The 11623-nt window shown below is 32.9% G+C and overlaps 1 protein-coding gene and 1 non-coding gene across 2 annotated transcripts; one reads left to right on the forward strand and one right to left on the reverse strand.

Annotated features, from left to right (window-relative positions):
* Nucleotides 1-498: 498 nt before the first annotated feature.
* Nucleotides 499-659, reverse strand: LOC129310209 (U1 spliceosomal RNA). The gene has a single exon (XR_008593047.1). It is a non-coding gene; the product is annotated as a U1 spliceosomal RNA (small nuclear RNA).
* Nucleotides 660-5842: 5183 nt separating this feature from the next.
* Nucleotides 5843-11538, forward strand: LOC129308643 (nucleotide pyrophosphatase/phosphodiesterase-like). The gene is made up of 12 exons (XM_054949908.1): nt 5843-6115; nt 6449-6540; nt 6715-6784; nt 6889-7011; nt 7261-7353; nt 7934-8063; nt 8641-8722; nt 8818-8950; nt 9664-9869; nt 9991-10116; nt 10312-10621; nt 10873-11538. The coding sequence occupies exons 1-12, from the start codon at nt 5906-5908 to the stop codon at nt 11176-11178; spliced, it is 1881 nt and encodes a 626-aa protein (XP_054805883.1). The 5' UTR covers nt 5843-5905; the 3' UTR covers nt 11179-11538.
* The last annotated feature ends 85 nt before the right edge of the window (nt 11539-11623 follow it).

The raw sequence follows: 11623 nt of genomic DNA on the forward strand, positions 1-11623 counted from the left end.
TTCCAATTCCTAACATCGTCTATTGCCTTACATAGGGAAGCAAATGTATGTTATGGTTTTGAGGTTTGAACGATTAATGCAAAGCTGTTACTCGATTGTAGATTTCGTTAAAGGTTTCGAAGGCGTGTCTTGACGTTTTAATGGTGATAACGAAACTGACAAAGTCAAATCGTATCCCATCCAAATCCAATGCCTTTTACAAGAATTTTAAGCCACCTTTCGTTTATAAGAAAATCTATTGAAATTAAAGTAGTTAAAACTAATAAATCCTAATTTCAATTTTAACCTTCTTCAATCCGAAAAGGAGAGATAGAAATGATTAAATCTCAGTTGTGAAAAGAAGACCAAAATAATTTGGACCACCTAGTAGCTAGGCAGAAAAAAGATCCCATATTGTTTTAACTGGGCTCTCGGCCGAAGACATTTTAACTAAACAGTTGGCCCCAAACATTATACCTGAACATGTAACGAATTACTTAATCTTGGGCTTAGAATTGGACAGGGGCCGCGCGAACGCATGCCCCCACTACCACAAATTATGACGTAGGCTCCACCATTTAGGTAGACCTTAGATATGGGCCCCTCCAAAGTGCAATGGAAGTCCCTTATCTAAGCCATGGGCCTTCGTGATCACCCATTGACTCCGTCCAGGTAAGTATGTTCAAATGGTACTCCTTTGCTTCCTTTTATAGTCTCTCGTCCTCTCCCCAACTTTGCGTCTTCCCAATGTGGGACTCCAACCTTTGAATCCTCATGCAGTCGGCGTAATCTTGGCATTTCCGGTGCTTCTTTACAACACAATATGACACCAGAAAATTTGGAAACTTCACGTTTTGGAAAGAGGGTTTGAAAATTTACAGCAACTGAATGATGGATTTATGCAATGCAGCTCATTAATAAGCTAGAAAAGAAGTTAAAACCAGTGTGGAGTATTTCCATTACAATAAATAAATGCACTGTTTATCTTCAATATTGCAAGTCCTTGCACTGTACCTCGCGAAACGCGGAGACCCTCATCCCGCACCATTCTGAATTTACGACGTCGTTCTCTCCTTCCCGATGAGAAAAGCACGACTCAATATTACTGTATGTTCTTTTGAAATACTCGCCTTTACAAGGTGAAAATAAATACGGATCCTTTATTTTTTTTTATTTTAACAGATGTCCAACAGAATGTTCTAGCCTACAAACTCAAAACTTGTTGTCTGATGCAAAGCAAAAAATTTTCTACGTGAAAGCAAAATTGAGGCGGAGAGGAAGATACCGATGTGAAAACGTAGATTAGAGTCTAGACTCAAAATCGTGCAAAATTTATCTCTTATTTTCAATTCGGCTCGTCTTCTTTATATTTATTTAAGATAAAATATGTTATGTTGATGTTCTTAGCTATGAGTACAGTGCAATCTATTAGTCATCTTCTAGGAAAAATCGGTGATCTCTCATATATTAGCTAAAAAAAAATTATATTAAGTAGCTTTTTTTCAAAACAAAAAAAATACCCTGTTCCCTTCCAACTTTTTGAAATTTGTCTTTTTCAGAATCATATTTTTAAATAGGAGTAAATTTTTTTAAAAAATATTTAAAACTATTTTATAAAATAATACTTCCTCCGTTCCAAATTATAGGACACTTGTAAAAAAATTTATTTATCTCAAAATATAAGACACTTTAAATAAATTAAGATTTCATTAAATGTGTCAATTTCAATATTACCTTTTCTCTTTTTATAATTAATTTACATTCCTTTTCTTTTCAATATATTAATTAAATTATGGATATTTTTAAAAGTTTATATTTTTATTTTGAAAAGATAATATTATTAGGTGTATTTAATGATATTTATTGATATGTGAGATTCTGTCTAAAAGAATCTTATAATTTAAGATAAAGAAAGTAATTAAAAATTATCTGTATTTAATATTAGAAGCATTGCATAGGAGATCTGAAAATAAGAAGAAGCTTGACATTTAGACTGCAAGAATGGATTTCACCTTTGCCAACCTGCAATTCTGGACATAAGGGCAACCAGATCCCATAGATTGAAGATTTTTATTATTATCTATTATTTTTAGGCTGCCGATTTGTGGGCATGTGAGTCGTGATTTGCAAAACGTGATCCCAATCGCGTCACGTCAAATCTAATAATTATCTATAAAAAAAATCTACAGGGCACCCTTGAATTATTGAAGTCAACATGTAAAGCACGACAAATATTCCTCGTTTTTACAATTCTATTCATCCCAGTAACATGATGGGCATTAAATTTGAACACGTTTTTAATCAATATTTGAACCCTCGATCCCTTAAAGACTAACTCCATTATTGTATTCAATCTCATTGATGTCTTTTCTTCTTTGTCGTAGGTTATTTCTGATTAAATTATGGAGGGAAGGACCACCGAGCTCCGGATCAACCGGTAAGAAATTATCTCAACTTGAACAGTAATTTTAAATTCAAGCCTAAATATGCAAGTGTTAAAGATTAGATGCACAGGCAACAATACTACTGAATCACTAATGGCAAGGGCATTTGCGTTTTGGTTCTAAAAAAAAATTAAAATGTTTTGTTAGGAGAAAAGGTCTTTGCATAATGCTATTTTTTTTTTAAACAAAAAAGGAACTGCTCGGATCTCTATAAAAATGTAATAAAATAATTGCACAAAATTGTTGAAACAGTCAAAATGGACAGGAAAAAAATTATATCTTCTATTATATTATATTTTATAAAGTTTAATGGAGTTCACTGTTCATCAACTGTTTTTAAACAATAAATTGTAAAATAGGGTTGAGGTGCATTTTTTTCATATACTTTTAATTTCATTTGAAGAATGATGGACACTCATATTAATAAGTGTAACATTTTTTTGAAAATTATTTTTTAGATGAACAAAAATCTTTCTTTATTAGTGGTCTGTTAGTGATTTGCTTAACAGGAAAAGATTTTTGCTCATTTAAAAAATAATTTAAAAAAAAATACTTGATAGTATAGAATGTCTAACATTTCTCAAATAAAAGTATAGGGAAAATACAATTTAATCCTAATAATAATAACAATAATATTTTCAAATGAATTATAAAAAATGACCTCATAAGAAAAATAATAATGATTAAGTCTTTTAAATCTTTTAGGTCTTTTTTAATCAACAAATGGTCTTCTTCCAAAATATTGCACCATTTAAATTTAGTATTTTATATTTTTCAACTCTGTAATGAAAAGGAAGGAATAAACCTCCAAATAAATGAATAAAATTAATATTTTTTTGTTAAATTTATAACTCATTTTTTTAATTTTAAAAAATATAGAGACCTATAACTAAATTTGAGTAAATTATAAAAACCTAAAATTATGTTTTCTCTTAATAATGAAAATATCTATAATAATAAGCTTAAACATGCATGTGATTTCTTAGTATAAACTATAAAATATAATAAATATTTAATATCTATTATGTATAAAAGATTTGGATATTTCACCCATCAATGTCAGAGTGGAAGATATTATGATAGTTTAAATATGAAATTTTAGATTTGACTTCGTGTGGATGCATAAAATATCTTTAAAAGAGTCATCTCAAATTAGCTCAACCATTTTAAAAATATATGAACTCATCCCAAGATTAATGACTTGATAAGAACTTAAAAATATAACCCAATTTTTATGAGAAAAATGCAAGTACTGTGTATAGTTATTTAATTGTGTGTCACTCGTTGATAAATAGATTTTGAAACATGTAAACTAAGATAATTTGTTTCACTTTTACACATTTCTATTAAAATTTAGAATTTCATTTTCATGCTTGGAAATTAATCACAGCGAGTGTTAATTGAAAAGACCTAAAATTAAAGAATGTTGCAGACTTGCAGTTCATATATAAAAGCATCATCTTATTCTTTACCCAAAAAAAAAAAGAATCTAGTTATTAAAAAAATAAGAAAAAATATAGTTTTTGGTCTCCATAATTTTATAGTAATTCAATTTTAATTCTTTTATTTTTATGTTACTCTCCAAGTTCTTTAAGTTTTACCAGTCTATTATGTTTTTAAATATGACCATAATGACTTAAAAATGTTTAACGGTTACACAAGTTGCATGACTTTTGATGCCATTCTGTGTGGCAACTCATTTGGCATCCAAGATGTCATCATTCATGGCAATCAAGTCTAAAAAAAAATTACAGAAAGCTAAATTATTTAAATAAATTTTTAAAAACCTAAATAATACAATCCTAGTTAATTTAGGATTCTAAATGGACATATCATATCTTTAATAGATATATTTTATCTTTATTTGAATTTAAAACAAGATAAACTAATTTTCTAAATTTAAATATGAATTTAAAATAAGATAAACTAATTTTTAAAGTTTTAAAAAATAATATTCATTGAACTAACTGGACTTATGGACCTGAATATTTTGTTAGGTTCAATATGATAAAAGTTTTTATTGGATTCTTTAGAATTTTATGTCTCTTTAGAATTCGTTGATCACGTTGGAAATCCTTAATTAATAAATTTAAGAGTTTCTTTCCTTATTTTAACTTTGGATATAGTCATTGGTCCTCTAATGCCCTGTAATAAATTAAAGATAATAAATGTTAGATTCTAACTCATCTCTTGATTCCTATCAATTTTTTATATTGATTTATTGAAATTACAATGAGTTGTATAAAAAATAAATATAAGGTAACAAAAATAAGTAAGACATTAAATAAAAATCCTTAAACACATGATGAAGATGCTTCATAAGCAAGAAGATACGACACCTAGGATAGATACATTGTAAAATTAATAGTTATTTTGCTCATAAGATGTTTGTCTTATTTTTACCAATTCAACAATAAAATTAAAATGCTTAGGTACCTGCCTACAGATTTCATTCCTTCAATGAATATAAGGATTACCATTCCAAACAAATGAAACTTAAAAGTTTTGAAGCAACAAAAAAAAGAAGAAGATTAATATCAAAACACAATAAAAATATAGGAAAATTATATTTTCTTGAAAAAAAAACATTTATTCACATATTTTTTTAACACACCTAGCTAACCCTTCCTCACGTGAAGGGACCACAAATCTATGTTTCACGCACACACCACGCAGCTCACATTACACAACAATTCCCGGCATACACACATTTTGTTTCCTTTAATCCCATTGGGGTTTCATCCTTAACCTCTTGCTACAAGAGGTGGGATGGTAAATACTAATAGATGGCACGAGACCAAATGGTCATTTGCCAGTTATTCATATATAGTTATTGAGCATAGTTGAGTCTGTATAAAAACTAGGAAGACTAGTATGATCTATTGGAACGGTCTGTTGGAAGGACTTTAACACTACAGTTCAAAGGCCACAAAATATAGATAAGTTTTATTTTTATACTTAATTATCATAATACCCTTATAGACATTCATACATATAAAACCCTCCCTTTGGTCGCTGTTTTCATATAAGTTCCAAAGCCTCCACTGTTTTTAATTTCAAACTACTCTATCATATCATAAATATATCAATATAATTTATGTTTAAGAATTAAGATTCTTAATTAATAAATGTTATTTTTAGAATATTTTAGAAATATTTTAAAATAGACAGGAGTTCTTACGTAGTATTAAAAAAACAAGAAAGAAAGGAGTTCTTTCCACTAAAGCTAAACAGAATCAAAGATAAAATATCCTGAATTTAATTCTAATGCGAAACACTAGAATTTCTCACTCATACATGCAAAATTGAAAATTGCCATAGATATATGACGCCGATGAGGGAGATCCATGGAGCCCACCCAAAAGATTTGGTGCCAGGTTTTAACATTATAAATACAAACCATGAAGGGCATGTCTTTCATCATCGGAGTTATATTATAAACACTTACTCGCTTCCTTTAATCATTTCTCCATCTGCGAAAGATGGAAGACGATAACATGGGTCATGGCTTCAGGCTGATGAATATGATATTTCTGACGCTGTGCTTCGCCAACTTGAACGTCGATGTTTTGGCTCACGTTCATCATGTAATCGGCGAGCAGCCTCTGTCCAAGATTGCTATTCACAAGGCCACTTTCGAGCTCGACATTCGCGCGACCATTAAAGCTGAACCTTCTTTGCTTGGCCTGAGGGTAACTTCTTCGCCCATCATTGTTTAATTGGTTTAATTTCCCCTTTCTAGTCCCCCAGCTGTTTGAGTTGTGTCAGTGGTAGATTAAGTTTTAAGTTATAAACTCTGTATATGGGATCGTGAAGTCTATGCTGCTCTATATACTGTGCAGTGTGAAAATGATTATACTCGTTACGGAAAGATTTTTCTTACAGTGGTTTGGTTAATTATGAAATTCCGAACAGTCCACCTTCTGGATTTTTCCCCATTACTGTCAAACATCCAAGATGTAACATTGCAAATCATGGTAGTAATTTACAGAACTTCTAAATCGTTTTGTCAAATATGGTTGCAGGGTGAGGATACACAATGGGTGACTGTAGAACTTCATGCTCCTAACCCATCTGACGATGATTGGGTGGGGGTATTTTCTCCCGCAAACTTCAAGTAATATACCTCTCTTATTTGCAATCGATGTAGTTTTAGTTCTGACTGCATACAATTCACCGGACACTGTCATTATGGTGGTGTGGACCAATTTCTGTCATGGTAGTGGAAAAACTCTGAGCACCTCATTATCTTGAAAAGGAACTAAAGGGAATCTGATATTATACATTGCAGTTCAGCTACCTGTCCGCCAGAGAACGGAGAGTGGATCGAAGCACCATACATTTGCACAGCCCCAATAAAGGTGAGTGTCTATACCAGATTGAGTTAACTTGTAGATTGGATTTGAGAGGTAACTATGATGGGTTTCTACCTTTGATTGATTTGAATCTTTGTACGCTTGACCAGTACAAGTATGCGAATGACTCCAACCCAGACTACGCAGCAACAGGGAAAGCTGTTTTGAAGTTCCGGTTGATCAATCAACGTGCAGATTTCTCCTTTGCATTATTTTCTGGTGGACTTTCAAATGTGCGTCTATGATCTTTTCTGGTGTATCTAATTTTCTCTATCTCCACCAATATTTTCCCATTTTCTTGTAAAAGCAATAAATATATTCGTTTTCTTTTTCACTTTATTATAGATCTAGCATTTTCATCCACAAAATTAGTGCATTAGACCATTGTTCTTGACATCTGAGAGGCTGGCTTTGTTGAGAATATGTAGCTGACGATTCTATCATAGCTAACTAGTGACAATTTAATTATTTGAGCATTGCAGCCTAAACTTTTGTCAGTTTCCAACTACTTATCATTTGCCAATCCTAAAGCGCCTGTGCATCCACGCCTTGCTCAAGGGAGATCTTGGGATGAAGTAAGTTCATCTTCACTCCTGACATCCTTGGTCCTGTATGTGTCCAAATAGTTGTATTTGCCATTCCTATTTATCCTGACATGAAATGATTTAGTGATGATTGATGAATTTAAAAATGATAGGCAACTCAAAATACATTATCTATAATTTTGATATTGTCATAATCGTTAGGTTTTGCTTTTATTTCTTTTGTAGTTTTTTTTTTAATGTTTTCAATCCTTATAGGGGGACTAAAAATATTGAAAAAACTAAAACTATAAGAATTTGAAGAACAAACATCACCCAATCTTTGTGAAACTATAGGAATTGAAAATATTGAAAAAAATATAGAGATTAAAAGCAAAACTTGATAAAATAATAATGATCAATGATTGTGTTTTTCTATTAATTATGGCACACACTCTCAAAAGATATTGTATTGTTGAGACGTGGTCATTTTGACGTTAAGTATTTGAAATTGATATTATAGGATCCCTGAACATCCTGAATTGCTGTTAGCATTGTTCCGTTTGCTGGATATGTGAACTTTAACAAGAACAACATTTTGAGATTCTTTTTTTTTTTTTTTATCCTATTGCAGATGACTGTTACCTGGACAAGTGGATATGACATAGATGAAGCCATACCCTTTGTTCAGTGGGGACCTGAGGGAGGAAGGAAAATGCGATCTCCTGCTGGAACATTGACTTTCACTCGCAACAGCATGTGTGGTATGATTCTTCGGACTTCTAGGGACTGCACCCACCGGATTGTTTATTAAAGTATTATAACGTCATTGTGTTAATTATTCTTCAGGGAGAGGTCTTTTATTATACTTTTGTTATACTTCCTTGTGATCCTTCATAAAAAAGATACCAAGGAGCACAACCTAAGCAAGTGGAAAACCTTGCCAAAAGAAAAACTAAAAGAAGGATGAATTAAAGGAAAATTGAAAAACAACAAAAAGGAAGAAGGGGAGTTTGCAAATCATGAAAAGATGATGAGCTCCAACTATAAGGACTTCGTTCATGGTCCATATTGTAATGCCCATTATCCATGTTACATTTCCAGGGAAACAAATTACGATCCTTAAACAATTTGATGACACTTTATTAAGCAATTGGTTCCTGCACACCCAAAGTTATGCGGGAAATTCGTTTGTCATGGCTATATGTTGCACAAGGAAGCATTGAAACACTTGGGATTGCTAGCTCTTTGATCTTTTCAAAATGGATCTATTTGCAATAGAGATTGAGAGTGGGCTTTCACATTGGTGCTGCATACCTTTGACATCTTGACATTCTACAGGTCCACCTGCACGGACTGTTGGTTGGCGTGACCCTGGTTTTATTCACACAAGTTTCCTTAAAGATCTGTGGCCAAATTTTAAGTATGCATCTCATTTCTTTTATTCTTCTGAAAGTAGGAGATGATGGTATTGATTAATCTGAAGGATTTTTTTTTTTTTTGGGTTTTAAAATTCAGGTACACTTACAGATTGGGGCATTTGCTTTCTAATGGATCATATATCTGGAGCAAGGTTTACTCGTTCAGGGCATCACCATTTCCTGGACAGAATTCATTGCAACGTGTCATCATCTTTGGTGACATGGGGAAGGTATATCATTAATGACTGAAAACCTCATAAAAGTATAACGGTGGGACATGTTTAAAACCTCATAAAAGTATAACGGTGGGACATGTTTATGTTTTGACAAGATAAACTGATTTGCAATTGACGGCTTCAATATTCATTAAGCAAATTTTACTGAAGCAATAAACATCGTCATGCGCATCATCATCTCTAACAATATTACGTTTATCAATGATTCCATGTTCTTTCCTATCTCCTCAAGTCTCCATCTCTTCATCAGCCTTCCTCTCACTAGCCTTGTCTGCTGTTGAAATTTCCTTTTCTGTTAAGTAGATGCACCAGCTCCAATTTGACATTTGGAAGGGGGTCAATTTGAACTTTTCTAGTGAAGTTTATTATCATAGATTTAAATATTTCATCATCTCCTTGTATTTTAGACATTGAACTCCAACTTTTGAGCCAACAAAAGTTAACGATTTTAAGTTGCATCCACATGGTATATGGACTTGATTGTTCATCATATTCTTATAGCTATGATGAAACAGAAAACTCAATGGCGGCAATCCTTTTGCTCAGTTTTATGAATTTTTAGCTCAATAACGTCAACTCCAGAGAGGATTGATTTTGAACCATTTCGTTCATCATCCATTGAATTAGTCCTATCAGCTTATGCTATATGATAAATTCACAGTAGTAGGATATTGATAAGCTACTTACTTCCCTTCCATGCCTTTTAGGCCGAGCGTGATGGTTCAAACGAATATGCTAATTACCAACCAGGTTCTTTGAACACTACTGACCAGCTCATCAAGGATTTGGATAATTATGACATTGTTTTCCACATTGGAGATATGCCATATGCGAATGGATACATCTCACAGTGGGACCAATTCACAGCTCAAGTGGCACCAATTTCATCGGCAGTACCATATATGGTCGCAAGGTTTATCTGATTGCCTTTACCTTCTTCCACTGATATTTAAATTAATGAATTCATTGTGTATCTAAATCAGATCTTAATTTTTATTATTAGAATAAACATAATTCACTTTTAAATAATGCAGTGGAAATCATGAACGTGATTGGCCAAACACAGGATCCTTTTATGACACTGGTGATTCAGGAGGAGAATGTGGAGTGCTGGCAGAAACCATGTATTACGTGCCTGCTGAGAACAGAGCTAAATTTTGGTAAAACACATTCATTCATTCTTTTTTTTTTTTGTTGAAAACATTCATTCACTTTCTGAAACATGGAATTGAGCACATGAAAATTAATGGATCTGCATTTTTGGGTTACAGAATGAGCATATGTTCTGTAGCTTCTGCAGTTACAAAATCCCGAATGCATTTAGACTGATATGAGAAAACTGGTGAAAATTTCAGGTACAAACTAGATTATGGTATGTTTAGGTTCTGTATAGCTGACAGTGAACATGACTGGAGAGAAGGATCAGAGCAGTACAAATTTATTGAGCATTGCCTTGCAACAGTAGATAGGCGAAAACAGCCGTGGTTGATCTTTTCTGCTCATCGCGTGCTTGGGTATTCTTCTAATCGTTGGTATGGCTTAGAAGGCTCATTCGAAGAGCCCATGGGAAGGGAAAGCTTGCAGGGTCTGTGGCAAAAGTACAAAGTAGACATTGCATTTTTTGGCCATGTCCATAACTATGAAAGATCATGCCCCATCTATCAGGTAAATAGAATGGACTCACATACCATGATACAATATTATAATTTTTTAGAAAAATAAAGAACTCTCTGCACATTAGTCATTTTGTCAAGCGAGCCATGTATCTCGAAAGAAACGAACTTTAAGTATCTCACTTTGTGGAACTATTCAAAGACTAAACTGTCAGTTTCCTCTAGCTTTTTCTTAAAGCTGCAATGTGAGCTTATGGTCAATTCCAAGCTCGTTTTCTGATGATCTAAGTGCATGAAATGCAGAATCAATGTGTGAAATCAGAAAAGTCCCATTATTCTGGCACGGTGAACGGAACAATTCATATTGTTGTTGGAGGAGGAGGGAGCCACCTGTCAGCCTTCAGCGTGATAACCCCTGTTTGGAGTATTTACAGAGATCATGACTTTGGGTATGGAAAATTGACAGCATTCAATCACTCATATCTTCTGTGGGAGTACATGAAAAGTAGTGATGGAAAGGTATATGACTCTTTCACAATATCAAGGGACTACAGAGATGTGTTGGCTTGTGTGCATGACGGTTGTGAGAAAACCACCTTAGCTACCTGAAATGAGCCTGAATCTGTACTCCTGGTCTCTGCTGCAATGACATATTCTCACAACAAATAAAAGAAGTCCATGCCCAGCAGACAGCTTTGTTGTTGTAGTCTGTAGTAGGAGATCGTAGATTTAAACCTCCACCGCGTCATGTACCAATAAGAATAATGGATGTGTTCAGTTCCTGTGGTAAAATTAATTGCTGCAATGTACAAACCAAATACCACAACCATGAAACACCACTATATATATAGTGGCGTTTCTCTATTCCATACACCATCAGAGCTAAAACATTTCAAACCATGCCAATGTAATTTTGAAATGCGTTAGAAACATTTCATTAATAATCTATATATTAAAATTTCATATCAATTGTATTATACACAAGTCATAAAAAAATAATTTTTATTGTTACTGCTTAGTGATTATTACTCTTCAATTTACACACGCGCACACA

The sequence above is a fragment of the Prosopis cineraria genome, unplaced genomic scaffold (assembly GCF_029017545.1).
Source record: "Prosopis cineraria cultivar Desert tree isolate PC_DT_omini unplaced genomic scaffold, ASM2901754v1 PC4, whole genome shotgun sequence".
Lineage (NCBI taxonomy): Eukaryota > Viridiplantae > Streptophyta > Magnoliopsida > Fabales > Fabaceae > Prosopis > Prosopis cineraria.

What these genes read in the sequence shown, in the direction of transcription:
- LOC129308643 (XM_054949908.1), top strand. Translation starts at nt 5,906, where the DNA reads ATGGAAGACGATAACATGGGTCATGGCTTCAGGCTGATGAATATGATA. An exon ending in CTTCTTTGCTTGGCCTGAGG is followed by an intron (nt 6,116 to 6,448) that starts GTAACTTCTTCG and finishes ATATGGTTGCAG; the next exon opens with GGTGAGGATACACAATGGGT. An exon ending in GTACCATATATGGTCGCAAG is followed by an intron (nt 9,870 to 9,990) that starts GTTTATCTGATT and finishes TAAATAATGCAG; the next exon opens with TGGAAATCATGAACGTGATT.